The 15,962-nt window shown below is 37.4% G+C and overlaps 1 protein-coding gene across 1 annotated transcript in view; it reads right to left on the bottom strand.

Moving 5' to 3' along the window:
* Positions 1 to 3,367: 3,367 nt before the first annotated feature.
* LPCAT1 (lysophosphatidylcholine acyltransferase 1) overlaps positions 3,368 to 15,962 on the bottom strand; it is a 69,162-nt gene continuing 56,567 nt past the window's right edge. Inside the window, exons 9-12 of the mRNA XM_042464388.1 lie at positions 14,878 to 15,031; positions 13,334 to 13,432; positions 9,125 to 9,263; positions 3,368 to 8,863 (exon numbers count right to left, since the gene is read on the bottom strand). Of these exons, the coding sequence (XP_042320322.1) occupies positions 8,688 to 8,863; positions 9,125 to 9,263; positions 13,334 to 13,432; positions 14,878 to 15,031 (568 nt within the window). The 3' untranslated portion in view covers positions 3,368 to 8,687. The remainder of the gene's footprint in view (positions 8,864 to 9,124; positions 9,264 to 13,333; positions 13,433 to 14,877; positions 15,032 to 15,962) is intronic.

Raw genomic sequence — 15,962 nt, 5'->3', positions numbered from 1 at the left:
GAGATGGGGTTGGCCAAGAACCACAGACTAAATTGGGCACTTCCACTGGACAGATTGGGCCTGGAGGCTAGAGATCATTCCCCTGTCACTAATGATTAAGGTTATTTTGTCATTTTTCAAATAAAGTGAGGGCCAATTGTATGGGGTAACAAGCTGTCTAGAGTGCCACCCTGAAAATTGTAATTTGTATTTCTGTAGGCTGCAGACATTTGGAAACTCTCTCTCTCTGTGCAAGACATGTCCTATTTTAGCTTTTTGTATCATTAGAAGGTTAATAGGAACAGTCAGGTCCCAGAAATAAATATGCTACTGCAACAGCATAAACATGCAACCAGAAGATGGCAGATACTGAATTTGATCTAAAAACAAAGCTGTCTTTACAATAGTGATATTATGCAGATATAATGGGAGATATGGACTAAATACAATTGGTAGTCCCAACTAGAGTAGAATCAATGGGATTTGTGTAAGTGTTGACTCATCATTCAACTGATTCAGTAGATCTAGGCTAGTTGGGACTAAGAGTTGGATTTAGGGCAAAGTAATTTTGCCCTGTGACCTTAAAATGTTCAGGGTAATCTAAATGGTATGATCAGAAGAGAAAAAAATGATAAAGCATATTTTGGACTATGACACTTTTTCAGGCTGATAGAGGGCATAGTGATATTTATTTGGTATATTACACTTGGGAATTTATCAGTACAGATTATGGAAAGATTAGATTTCAAGTTATGACGATACCTCAGCCTTTTATGCCTGGACATTTTGGCATGCCAGATGTAGTAAATGTCTCATGCTACAATGTCTGGATATATAGCTTTAATTTCTATCTGAAACTTTTAAGGTGTCAAGAATGAAGAGTTTGTACCTGCTTACGCTCAAGATTCCTAAATAGCAACTCAGAGGGCAAAAATACAGTTGGCCCTCCATATCCATGGGTTCCGTATCCACGGATTCAACCATCTGCAGCTTGAAAATATTTTTTTGAAAAAATTCCAAAAAACTAATCTTGATTTTGCTATTTTATGTAAGGGACACACACCATTGTGCTGTACTTTGTCATTGTATATAATGGGACTTAAGCTCCCATGGATTTTGGTACCCATTGGGGACCTGGAACCAAACCCCAGTAGATACTGTAATTGGAATCAACATTATGAAATGTTTACCCTAAGATGGTTTCCACTGGATTAGATTCAGTTTTAGTTTTATTTAAAGTAGACCCATTACAACCAATGGTCTACCATATGTCTAAAGATGAACCCAATCTACAATCTGATTTTGTTGCATGGAATAAAATACTGCATACAAGCATTAGTGTGCCAGTTGGTGTGCCAATTCTACTTACCACATGATTAACATTGTTATGCACATCAAACAAAAGGCATGATCCTGATAAGTTAGCCTAAAGCTCTAGCTTTTAAATCTTGGCCAAGCATTTGTTTTCTTTATACAGCATTAGTAGTATATATTACATCTGATAGTGACAATGAATATATTCAGTACTGAGTAACAATGCTATGATCTAATCTGCATTGTTTTAGATGGCACATTGTCTTCAAAAGCTGGCACATCATTTCCAGTTATTAAAGTAATGATGCCTTGATCATCAGGAATTAATAGATTCATTAGCACACTATTACATCTATGGCTCCCTGTTCATTCAAATTATTATTATGAAATGAAGTAAACTGCAAAATAATGAAAGCAGCCACCATTAAACAAACAATGCCCAAAGAAAAAATTGCACAATTTTGCTAACAACTGAAATGTTATCTATTCAGAAGTTATTTGCTGAAATATATTCCAAGGCAAAATGTACCTGTTATGCAGGCACATAATTATTCTCGTGGTCATTTTTGATCTTCAAAGAAGCAAAACATTTGAACTAAACTTTAACCGGGGCGAGGGGGGAGTCCTGACACATGAAGAAGTAGGCATTCTGTGTATTCTTAAGATTGTGGTATCTATTTCAGGAATACATCAGAATATGCAAACATACTCTGTTTGGTGTGAATTATCATTTCATTACAATTCTAAAAATGTGTGTTTTTAAAAATTCACTTCTCTTGACCACTCTTTTACTTCTCTAGGGGAGTCATTTAACTTTATGCTCTTATTAAGTTTGTACCTACTGAGATTGGTTTTGGGCTAGAAAGCAAATCCCAAACAAACCTCCAGCTATATAAATTTGTTCCCTGCAAGATGAGAAAGTCAAAAACTGACTTGAAGTTGGACTATACACACTCTAAACAGGAAAACACGCATGGCCGCATTTAAAACAAAAACAGTGGAATCTGAGGCTAGGCCAATGATGAACTGTCAGGGGTGAGACCCAAAGTGTGGCCTTATTTGTGATTCACCACAGGAAAGGCAGTATGCAAATAACACATGATTAAGGTTTGAAAGTTGATTTTCTGGGCTCTATTCAATCTGAATCAGTTTACCAGGTGTCAGCTTTTGAAATAGGCTTTCAAGTCAAGACGTATGAATAAATAACAAGAAGAAAACAGTGTGAAAAGAGGAAGACCACATCATAGATGGATAGATTCGAGAAAGGAAGCCAGAGCCCTGAGACTGCAAGACCTGAGCAGGCCTGTTGGTTACCAGGGCTCTTGTGGGTCTTTCATTCACATGGCTGCTATAAGTCAAACCTGACCTGCAGGCACAAAACTGTAAGAACAAAGAGAATAATCTTAGACAGCTCTCATTTCCAGATGAAGCTACAGGTCTTGTGAGTTTCATTGTATTGCTCCCAGGCAAATTTAAGCTTAGATGAATTAAAAAACAACAACAAATCAATTCAAAAGATTAGTCACTGAGTCTTTGGAGAAAAGATTAGGAAAGTATCTAAAGAAGTATGGGAAAGGGAAATAAATGATAAATTGGTGTTAGAAAATGATCTGACAGGGTCAAGAAAATTGGCCTTGAGAAAGGTCCATCCAGAAGGAGTCATCCTTTGTCATCCTTTACAAAGGGGCAGAGGGAGAGAACATTGTCCTGACTTGCAGATGGCTCTCATATAGTTAGATCTCTAGAACAAAAGGCATTCAGAGAAGAGTTAAGTGATACAGCATAAGTCCTGGGCATGGTCATCACTCTTTTGTTCTTCCATTGAATTTAGTGAAGTAGAGAAGCACGAATAGCAGTATAGTTAGAGGTCAGTAAGTATGGGCCTGAACAGACAGGCCAAAATAAAGCTGCTTCGGGTCACTTTGGAGTATGCTGTTTAAATGACACATGCGTCTTAAGAGGCCAGAATATGCACCAAAGTTGCGCTCCAAGTGATTACGACTGGAGCGTGGCTTTGGCACAGCTTCCGGCCTCTTAGGACGCACACAGCATTTAAACAGCATACCTCCAAAGTGACCCGAATCAGCTTTATTTTGGCCTGTCTGTTCAGGCCCTAAGTTTCCTTTCTGAGACTGTTCTGCATCATTAACCATTTTTTTCTACTGATGCTGTTCTTAGGTCTATAAACAAACAAATTACACTAAGTGTTTAGAAAGATTGTTGTGCCTCTTTATTGGGGATTCTTCTCAGAGGTCCTCCCACAAAATATCTTTCTTCCAATTTGGCATACAAATTAAAGGTTTTTAGAAACTGAGGATGCTCCCACTACTAATAGGGCGAACCACACAATGGTGGCAGTGACCCCCCTCCAGCTAAAATTGGCAGGATTTCCCACTTCTATCTTGTAGCATAGGGCACTCTTATATACCAAGGGATGGTACTTGCCACAACTGTGTTGGGAAATAATGGCACTGACAGCTACCTGAGACTTCTCAGATACATGAAGCATCTGCAATATCGTTTTGGAATGCTCTTGCTTAAGGTACCATCCATACTCAATTCCTGGATACTTTATTCCATTCTTTTCCCTTGTTTCCTAAATATGTAACTCAGCAGTGGGTGAGCGGGTGGGAGCATTTCCGTACCTGTTTCTTGTGCGGAAAACATCATTCATCCTGTGTCTAGATCAGCAATCAGTGAATGAATTCACTATTAGAATGTATGATTAAGAATAATGGATTATGGTTGGAATTCTGAGGTTTGTTTGTTTGTTTTTAAAAAGCAAGAGAGAATTTATTAATCTGAGAAGGCAATCTCATCCTTCAGGTTTAAGAATTGAAACTTTGCTGTGGCCCATTCATTTCACTAAGGGTGGGAGGAATCAAACTCACATATAAAGTCTTAGCTGAAGTCATCTCAAGATTAACCTCTGCAAATGATTATCCATGCTGTCATGTAGCTCACTCTATAACTAAATTTGGCAATTTGAGTAGGAAAGGTGGATAAGCATCATTCTGGGGCTAATTCGATAGGGAGTCTATTGAATATAGCCTTCATCTGCTGTTTCCCTAACCTATCCTACTCATAAAATCTTCAAATAAAGGATATGGTACATATTTTGGATTCTACATAGACATATATAGCCCTATATATATATATATATATATATATATATATATATATATAACTCTGAGTGTTTGCCTGATGAGGAGGTCAGTGGGGCTGCTTTCTCCACTCACGTCCACACATCTGCCCACTCTCTCAGCTCTTGCCCTCATTCAACAGGGAGGTCTGAATGGACATTTCCTTAAAGGCAAGCAGAATTTCTCACATGATTCTTGTTAGGATCCCTGATCAAATGGAGTGTTTGAGTCGTATGCAAAAGGATCCGAGAAGAACATTCTTTCCAGTCTTGCTGCAAAATTCAAAGAACCAGGGACTGAGTGGGTGGGAGAAACCAGAAGGAATGGTACCACCCCATTACTACCTCACTAAGTATTTGGGCAAATGCCTGAACAGGGATTTCACCTGTGAATATGCCAAAGGCATACCATGAAGAGGATTACAGAGTTGTTATTTCCCCACCTGCCTTGCAAAACCGAAAGACTGCTGAGCCAAAGCAAATTTTCAAGAGTGGACTAACAGCAAAAAGTTCAACTTGACGGCAGCCAACAGCTATCGTGCTACTTCATGTAAACAGTAACATTGTATGCTTTTTAAAGTCAATGAAAAAATCCTACATTAAAATTCATTTAAACAACGGAGGGAAGTATAAAAATGCTGTGACTTTTATCCAGGTAGGACTCTATATTATAGTCATCATCCCACAAACAAATGGAATTAATCAAAAGCTGTTCCCACTGACAGGTGAAGGACTGAAGTGATCATAACAGCTCTTTTTAAACAACAAAAGTAGTGTTGGATTCTTTGGTCCCTATCTTGATATAAACTACTTCACCAGCTTCAACAAGACTATTTGCATGAACCTTCAGGTTTGGAATAGGTTGTTATCTTTAAACACAGCAAATAGGAGATTTGTCTCTGAACAGAGCAGGCATGTAAATAAACAAACACAGTAATTCATTTTAGAATGAAACGCCACTTTAAAAAAATTAAGAAAATTCTTCCAGTCTTTATGATAGCTTTCATAGAAGCAAGACAGGCATCTGGTGTCTAATTGCCTCCAGGGAAGAGGCTGCTTTCAAGCAACTATGAAGAGGCCTGCCATCAGTGTACATCATGTGGTACATGTAGGAAAGAAGGCAAGGACACTGATTGTACTTCCACGCTGCAAATGTAGCTCAATCTAATTACTGCTTTTCTACTGTACATGCTAAGATTGCTCATTCAGGAGTGGTTCAGGATTTCATGTCCTCCTCAATAACCATGGAATTGCCCCAATTAGTAATTGGTACATCACAGAACATAGTTGTGATGTGTTACTCTTTTTTGGTCAATCTGTATCCCTCAACATGGATGAGATATGTTGGATTCTGTTGTAACAGATAGATAACCATCTGATTGGTTTCAGACTAGCTGCTTCTGTGGACCTTTGCAAAGATAGTGAATCAGTTAAGATGGTCTGCTCCAGGTGTCTGATGGAACTGAAAGGTTTTAATGCTCTCGAAAAGCTTACCTCCTTGCACTGTCAAAACTCAACTGATCTTTGGAATACAAAATAGTTTGAGCAATTAACACTGTAACCTCCAAGCACTGCATTCCATGGAAGAGCCAGATTAGCTTCCTTCCAGATCAGGTTTGACAGGGAGCTGAGGGCTAGAGTGCCACTAGTGGACTGCCTGTGATGACTATGATCATACATGTGTCTATAAATTATCTGAAGTGGGGGCACTTACATCTCCACCACCATCATGTCCACACAAAATAGAACAGCAATTCTTTTCCATTCTATATGAAACATTCACTAGGGAATTGGAGAGAGGTGCCAAAGCATGTGGTGTCTCAGAGCAGGGTACTTCCATTTTTCATGGACAAAACTGCTCAAGTTCACCTTGTCTTGGACTCCATTCTTGGGATAGTTCAGGTTGAAGTAACTTTGGCAACTATTTCTCCTGTTATGTTGGATTCCTTCCAAGCTTGTAGATCTCAAGGATGTGGACAGGGCAAGTGGAGTGTTAAAAGCTGACATTTATGTGATCATTGTTTATCCTGGCTGATAAAATCTACCAGTGCAGAACTAATGCTTTGGTTATGTATTAATGTCTCTTTATGGGAAGGGGTTGTTCTCAACTGCATGGTTGAATTCTGTATCCTATGTTGTTCAATAACTACATCAAACTGCTGGGGGAGATCATTTGATACTCTTAAGTGAGGTGTCATCAATATGCTTATGATTCAGTTCTATTGCTCCATGCCACCTAAGAGCAGGGAAGCAGTCAATGCCTTAAAATGTTGCCTGGGTGTGAGAAGAGGATGGAGGAGGATGAACTACCTGAAATTAAATCCTGACAAAGCAAAGGTGCTGCTGGTCAATAAGAAGTTCAACTGGGAGAATGGGGTTCAATCTAATTGAAAGATCATTTGTGTGCGTGTGTTTCCAAGACCTTAGAGACAGGTGTGGAGAAATAATTCTCAACAAGGCCTATGACAGCAGTAATCGCTATTTAAAATGCTGTGATCTTACACTACAAGAGTTTGAGTCAAACACAAAATATAACAAGCTTTGTGAACATAAAAAGGTAAGAGCAGAGAGAGAAACCTAGCAGCATCTTTAAGACTGATTTATTCTAGCATGAGGTTTTATGGATATTAATTAACTTCTTCAGATGCATCAATAGTCTTTATCAGCCCATCTGAAGACGTGATTGATATTCACAAAAGTTCATGCTAGAATAAGTCAGTGTTAAAGGTGCTGGCTTTCCCCCTTTCCCTTCTATGCTGTGACAAACTAACACATGTATTGCTTTGAAAGCTCTGTAAAGTAAAAGTAAGTTCAGAAGAAGTCTTCCAGCCAGGTAAGAGTATGAGGGAAAGTGGACAAGGCATGTGAAAGCCCAGGTACTTTGTCAGTTAGTGCATGGGGAACTAAATCCTGCTTTTATGTTATATGCAAAGTAGGTGAGTATCTCTCACTGAAGAGCAATTACAAGGCAGGTAACACTAGAAAAGCAGGATGAAATCCTTATGAAAATTCATAGAGCAAGAATTTTAAACTTCTGTGGATACTTTTAAGGGAATATTTTGGATTTCTGATGTTAGCAAAGTTTATTTCATGCCTGTTTGGTCTCTTATGCAATTTTTTGTTTCATGTCCTTTGAAGCTGTTTTGAAAATATACCTTGATTACTTACCCTTGTCTAGAAAACTCAAATGGAACAGCATCAAAACAAAAAAAGGAAATGACCAGGCGTGTGTATATTCTGTAACCATACCAATCAGCACAGAAATCACAGTTTAATCCAGAATTCATCATCCAGAGAATTTAACGTTCTCTTTTTAATTGTGAATTTCTAAACCTTATGGCTCTGTAGATATACTTGTTGAAATCTCAGCAGCTTTTATGTTGGTGGTGGGGGATGGAGAAGAGTGGTCTGAATTTCCATTAAACATGTCAGTGTATCTCCTGCCTGTATACTTCTTTGCCTTTGCCAAGGTATCACAAAAGCAGGCCAATGCAAAATATGGAAATATACCTGATTCATATTATTTATATAAACTTTGGAAATTTGCTTTTCTTAAGTGTGGAATCTGCATTGTCAAATTTTAATAGCATTAGCACAGAATACACACAACCCTGAGAACAGTTCCCCTCATTCCTTTTGCTGTTACCATAGACTGAGAGACCAAAAAAGTTACCTTGCAAGGAAAAAAATAATAAAAACGATTCCTTAGTTAAAATATTTTTTGCATACTTTTTTTCCTTTAACTATTTAATGAAATGAAAACAAAGGGGCCAAGCTGAACTTGCCTTGCTCAGAGGATGGGTGACAACAGCTAGTAGTCAACGAATCCATCCATGTGAAAAAGGAAAACAAAGCCTGACCCCCCGAAACAGTTCCCTAAATAGGGACAACACTAATCACCGAAGTGCACTTGACACCATAGGAGCTACAGTATTCTTTACACATGCACACTTTGTAGGACACTTTGTACATGAAACTAAACAATGGAATACAAATATGCAAGCATCTTCTTTTTAAGTACAGAAATTAAAGTTCATTTACATTCTTTACTTTCCAAGATACTGATGGAAAAACAAGACCTTCCCAATAGGAAGCCTGAAGATGCTCCTTAATCCAGTAAAATCATCTACACACATACTCACACAGACACCTTTCTCTCACATCCTTCAGGTCATATATAATTGTGTGACTATGAAGAGCCCAAGACAGAACATACTCCTCTCACCAGAAGAGGATGAGGGAATTGTTAATATTAATCCAGTTTCTTCTGTAGACGGTTTCTCCTATCTTCAGCAGTTCCTGGGCTGAAATCTGTACAGAAACCATTGGGAGCAGGAGTTTCCAAAGAGCTTTCAGTCTTCATGTGATCAGGATATAGGTACTCCTCAGCAAAGTCTGGATACATTTCAGCAAACCTGTGAAATTCATCTAGAAATAGATAAAAGAAGGAAGTTTATATTGTAAGCACATAATTGACTGATATTTCAATAACTGTCACTGTCTTCTTTTTCTGGTATGATTTTATATATCTATGGGATAATAAAGATACAATGGGTTGAATCCAGGCTTGGCCATGATTAGAACAGTATCAGCCACTGAATCCAAAGCCTTTATGCAGATACACATCATCCCTATTATATAAATGTTCTCCATTGTTATGGACTTAAAAAAATTGTTCTATGCACTCACCGTATGTAATTTCCCCCCTTCCATCAACATCTATAGCTCTGAAAAGGCTCGATACATTAAGGTCTGAAACACCCATTGCAGTTTTTAAAATGCAAGTTATGTCCTCTTCTGTTATAGTGCCACATTTTGATTGATACATCTGTAAAAAGAAGAAGAATGCAGTCAACATGGAATTTGATGTTCCAGCAAAGCTATATATTTAAACTAGGTTTCTTACTAAGCTATGGCGTAGTGTCAGAGGTTTGGGTGACTTCCAAGCAATATATGATTCAGCTGTCCAACAGCACAACTTTTCTTGAACTAAGCCCAGTGGGAGATTTTTGTTCCTAACAAGTCAACCCTTTACTTCCACAGTAACAGCTGTACTGATGTATGCCATTTTTTTTATCCTATAGAATTTAAAACAGTTTTTCAGATATGAATTCCAGGTTGCTTGGTTATCTATGCTATGAAAAAGTCAAAGTAGATTCAAACTTCAAAAATCATTATGTGAGATGATCGTTATTGAGGACTGAGAATAAATATAAAACAAGGTTCCACACAAGGGTACCTCTTTGGTGCGCTCCTATAAAAGCCTTCTTAAAGAGAAAAAATTCTATGAAAGAATAATAGTTGATATATAAAGATCTGTTGGTTGTAGAGAACAATCAAAGTACCTTGAAATTAAGGGAAGAACTGGACTCGGAGGATCATGTGTTAAACTAGTTTGCTTGCAGGCAATTAAGTGAAAGATTTAAAATGGATAAAAACAGTTTTGAAATGTCTAGACCTGAGTTTGAAATTAAACTGTGTACAGTTAATGGACATTTGATCACTAAAATGTATAAACAACTGTTGAGATTTGAAACAGAAGGGGAACAGGTGAAGGATTGTATGGTAAAATGAACTCAAAATATTGCTTCCTCAATTCAAATGGAACAATGGGAAACAACAGGAAATTTACTTTGAGTTATGATTTAAGAGAGAATTTTTATAAAATGATGTATAGATGGTATTTAACACCAAATAGATTATATAAAATTTGTAAGAATAATTCAAACAAATGTTGGAAATGCAAGTTGAAGATAGGGCCTTTTTTCACATGTGGTGGGCCTGTGATGAGGTACAGAAATATTGGATTCAAATTCATTCATTGTCGGAGGACATTTTTAATGTAAAGATACAGATGAAATCAGAGGGTTTTTGTTTTTTGTTTTTTGTTTTTTTGCTTTGAAGGTTAATTTATGAAGTTGAGAAGAAATATGAAAAGACATTGCAATACATGATTACAGCAGTGAGAATAACACACAGTATGCCCCAAGATGGAAGGACACTGATATACCAACACAAGAGAACTGGCTAACGAATATTATTCAACTTGCTCAAATGGATAAATTGATAATGGGCCAAAACAAATGGCCTGGTAAAGCCGGCTTCCAGGTATCTTGCAATCATGGCCTTTTGATGCCACACTCCCCCAAGACGCCTGGAAGTCACCCTGGGGTTGTGCTGGCAACTAGATGTGGGTGCCATTCTGGAGGCGCACTGTTTATATACCTGGGTGGGCATGAGAGGAGGTGGGGTGCAAGACTTGGAAGCCCTGATCCTCCCCCTCTTCCCAAACTTTTTTACATATAAAATTTACACATGCATTGCATTGAAACCAGATTTTATGTAAATAAAACTGTTCCAATTTGAAAGATGTTATTTCCTTATAAAATGTTAAAATATGAATTTACATGAATTTACAAATGAAAATAAGCACACTAAATAAACAAAATATTTTTATTCTTATACTACATCAAGTGAGTGTGTGTGATGTCTGTTTGTAGATGTAAAGGGGGGGGGGGTCCCAAAGGTAAAAGCCCTATATGGCTTGGGCCCGAGTTATTTACAGGAATGCCTCTCCCTGCATCTCAGAACATCGGGGAAGAATTTGCTGGAATTAAGAACAACTAGACTAGCTTCAACTTCCCAAAGAGCTTTCACCACAGTCGCTGCTAGATTGTGGAACAGTCAACTGGAAGAGATCCGTTTTACTACCTCCTTGGAGACCTTTAAGAGGGAAGTTAAGATGGATCTCTTCCGGTGAGCATGCCCACTTGATCTTGTATAAAACACACGGATCCACCTCTTTGATCAGGATTGGAATATCTTTATCCCACTGTCGCTTTTTGATACTTTGTTTTTAATTGTTAAGTGCTTATGTATTTTATTGTTGTGTTTTGTATCTGTATTTTTATACTAGGTTGTAATCACGCCTCGATCCACCTGGGAGAGGTGAGAAAATGTAAATTATTATTATTATTATTTATTATTATTATTATTATTATTATTATTATTATTATTATTATTATTATTATTATTGAGTACCACTGTTGTAGAGGCTTAAATATATTATTATAGATAAGAAAGTAGAATAATATTGGCATACAGTCACTCCTTCCTATCCACAGATTTTTTTTATCCACAGATTCAAGCATCCACAGTTTGAAAATATTTGAAATATATATACATTTGAAAATGTGGGTATTCAGTGGGGAGGTCTGGAACCAACTCCAGTGGATACCAAAGGCCCACTGTATATCCATCAAAAGGGGGGGGGGGGAGCTGTATGTTTATTTTTGTTTAATAGTTCAGTTATGTTTATTTGTTTGTTATTATGTTATTACTGTATATTCTCATTTAAAAGTCGACCTCATGTATAAGCCGAGGGCAGTTTTTGAGGCCAAAATCATGGATTTTGATATGACCCGTGGATAAGTCGAGGGCATTTAACACTGGGACATGTTACAAACGACCTAAAGGGGGAAACAAAGTACCACATCCCTCCCTACATCTCCCTCTCTGTGCCTCTCTCAAGGGTCACAGTATCAGCATGGAAAATGGGGAAACAAGTCTGGGTGCATACACACACACACACACACACTTTTGCATCAGCATTTCCAGGCTCATGGCTTGCAAAAAACAGGGCACTAACCTCACTTTTTCCCTTCCTTTAAATTCAGCATTTCCAGGCTCATGGCTTTCAAAACGGGGTCCAGGCCTGGGCATACTCCCTCTTATTGTTTGCATTTTAGATATATCTTTAAAATGTGTTTGTAATTGTGTTTATGTTTAATAAAAATGATTTAATTTTTTAAAACATTTGTAAATAACTCTATAACTTGATTGCAGATTATCAAATTAACCAGCAGGCCTAGCCAGATGATTTTTAAATTGTAAATTATAAATTTTAAATATGGATTGTTTTAATACATATTTATGTTATTTGTTCTTTTAAATTGATATTTTTAACTGGTTTGTTGTATATTAATCTGTTATTGTTCCCCACCTCAACCCATGGGCAGAGGCAGGTAAGAAATAACAACAACAACAACAACAACAACAACAGGTACAATTTTATTGGCCATCTTTTCACTATAAGTTGTACTCAAAGGAGATGAAAAGTGAGACAAAGGAATATTCTCCATATAGATATCAAAGCCCATCAAAACAGTAAATATCAATTAAAATTAACAAGCTCTAAACTGCTCTGAGAGCCTTTGTAGCTCAAGAGCAGGGTATAAATATTCTAAATAAATAAATAAAAACCACTTTAAAATTACTCTGTCAATATCTGCTGCTGACAAGACAAAATTCACAGAACAGAACTGTTCTGCAAGGTTGTCTTTGTGGTGCTGCACTGGTGACAATCCACTTAAATACTAGTTACCACCTGATGCACTCAAGTTACAAGCAAACTACAGTTCCCAGAATTCCACAGCACTGGGAAATGGTGTCAAACTGGATTATTTCTCCAGTGTGGATACAGCCCAAGGACAGCAATCTACATTATAATCCTGATGATTTACCCCACCCTTAAAAAGACGAAGTTACAACAAATTGTTTCTCTTTTTTGCATGCATCAATAAAGTGTAATGGACAATTAATGGAGTTCACATTAATACCAACAGGATTACACTCCATTACACTTTACACATGGGAGAAGGATGGGAGAAGCACACGAGTGTGTGATAATCTTTGGCCCCCAATTGTGCAATTAGCAGAGTTTAAGGATGAGAGAAGGACACTGTGCCTCCAATGTGATAATCTCCAATGACTTCAGATTCATTGCCAGGTATAAATAGAAGTTGTTTGGTTGGGTACAATATTTAGCTGTTTTGCAAAATAAGGTTTAGTTTTTAAAACTGTTTTAATAAAATCTTTTAAATTAAAGCAGCTACTTGCCTTAAAAGCCATCTGTATTGTTTGCAGGGTTTTAGATGGCCTACACACTACTGACAATGCTGTTACATATTCTCGTAGGTCAATCAGACCATCTTCCTTCTACAAAGAGAAACAAATCAAAACTACATTACCAGTTTCACAAAAAATAACTGAAAGGAAAAGGAACATTTCAAGTTCACACATAAAAAGCTCACATGAAGGCTTCCGTAGAAAGATGTGCAAAGCCAAACTTCCAAAGACTACCATTAAGACTACATTATCTACTGCTTTTCAATTAATAGGGACAATTAAATTATTCTGAATTCTTAAGGTATCATGAAAGTCTCCCTTATTTATTGCAGTGGTGGGTTTCTAGGATGTTTAACTGCATACAATTGTACTCAAATGCTTTTCTGAGACTTTCTGGTAGTCCAGGTAAAAGAGCACCTTTCAAAAGAGCTGATTCCATAGCCATTTTACTATATAACTTCTGATGTCACACTATCCAACCCTGTGTTTATTATATGTGAAGGCAGACAGAGATAGTTTGACTTGTAAAAAAAGTGACAATATCATAGGAAGACACTTCATAATAGTTGAACAGACTTCACTATTCTTGTCTCCCTACTGCAACCTGCCACATGTCTCTAAAATCTGCTTTTGGAAGGTCATCCAACCTTGTAGAGCAGATTTCTTGGGGGCAGGTACCATTCTTTGCTGAATGGACACAATTGGATTTTACATTCCACAAACATTTTCCACAGCAAGAGAGGCCTTTTGCCACATTTCTCTGTGGCAAAGATAGTGATCAGGAGCCCATAAAATGCATAATCTAAGACCAGACATGCACACAACAGGCAAAAGGTATGTACACACTATCTTTAATTTAGCACTCATGTTTTGAGGTGCTACTGTTCATAATATAAACAGATACTTTCTACATTACAGTTGAAACAGCCCACTAGACTCTTACTACGATTTGAGAGTATGATTCAGGGCAGTTTTTCTCACTCTGGGAAGGAGCAGATGGGCAGGAAAAAGTGGCTTGATCATGCTTTTTCAAAAAGTGGGTTCAAGCTCGGCTGCCCACATGGCCCACACCCAAAGTAGGCCAAATACACATGGTGCCATATTTGTGCTCATTGGCTACAACAGTTTTTTTTCTTTCCTAGATATTTGCTGTGGGCTGGCAGCCAATGACTCATGAACTCAAGCTTGTTTTCTGCTGCTCCAGAGACTAGGACCCGGAGCAATGGATGCAAGCTGCAGGAAAAGAGATTCTACCTCAACATTAGGATGAACTTCCTGACAGTAAGGGCTGTTCGACAATGGAACACACTTCCTAGGAGTGTAGTGGAGTCTCCCTCCTTGGAGGTCTTCAAACGGAGGCTGGATGGCCATCTGTCAGGGGTGCATTGATCTGGATTTCCTGCACGGCAGGAGGTTGGACTGGATGGCCCTTGCGGTCTCTTCCAACTCTATGATTCTATGACTACCACTGATTCATTTAATTCAAATACTAAAACCAGTTTATTTGACAAGTCTAGAATTACTGAACTTCTTACCTCATCAAAAAGTGCAAACATATTTTTTAATGTATCTGAAACTGGGACTTCCAAGTATTCAGCAAACTCATTAAGACTGACCCTTTGGCCTTTCGTTCTCTTGGCACTTTCTGAATATGCCTGAAGTTCCTTTTCAAGCTTCTCTGGCTTTAACCTAAAAAAAAAAAAGAGAGAGAGAGAGAGAGAGAGCAAAATAACCAAGGTATGTATTATTTTTTTGTGATTAATTCATTTTGGAAAAAAACCCCAACTATTCTTTGTTTTAACTAAAAATTGGATCTAATGAATAATCTGGATTTCAGTCTAGGAAGTTAGCAGGAGAGCAAGGCTAAACATTGTTCCCTACATACTCAAATTCTATATTTTCTCCTCCAGTAGTTACTCATTCAAACATTCAAACTCTGCGGTTTATCTGAGTATATCTTCTGATTATTAGAGAAATGGAAAGGTTATTTTTGCTTTCTTTGGGCTCAAATTTCCAGAATCCACCAGGTGTGTACTCTGATAAAACCTCCCCTTTTATGAAATGAACTTCAACGCAATAGTCAAAACTAGAAAAAATACTAAGAAAAAAAATCCCAGCTCCAATAAAGCATTATCTTTCACTTTCAGTTAACAAATAGATACCATTTATAAAGTGATATACAGATTTAAGCAGTTTAAGATTTCATTTTTACAAAACACAGTCCATCTAATGTGTGAAAAGCAATGATGGTTTAGCCAAAAGACAGAAAATAAGTATTAACCTAGATGGGAAATTATGGTTTTCTTGGTGGTAAGACCAGCCTACTGAACCCGCAGATATTCAGCAGAAGAAAAGTGGTAATACTGTATGCCTTTTATAATTAACTGAAGCTTCTACAATATTGACAGGTTTTGAAATTATGTAGTTTTTCAAACAATTTTTTTTCTGGTCCTCTTTTGTAGTACACCAGATCTTCATTTTAGGAAACCTAAAAAGATGGACATTCCTTTACAGGATGATGGGTAACTTATTCCTCATAGTCTAAATGCTTTATTGTTTAAATCTGACTATGTAGATTATCAGATGGGGGAACAAAACCAGGGGTAAAAGGCATACTCCC

The sequence above is a fragment of the Sceloporus undulatus genome, chromosome 4 (genome assembly GCF_019175285.1).
Source record: "Sceloporus undulatus isolate JIND9_A2432 ecotype Alabama chromosome 4, SceUnd_v1.1, whole genome shotgun sequence".
Lineage (NCBI taxonomy): Eukaryota > Metazoa > Chordata > Lepidosauria > Squamata > Phrynosomatidae > Sceloporus > Sceloporus undulatus.
The sequence above is the reverse complement of the archived record's forward strand: the minus strand, read 5'-3'. Positions and strand labels throughout refer to the sequence as shown.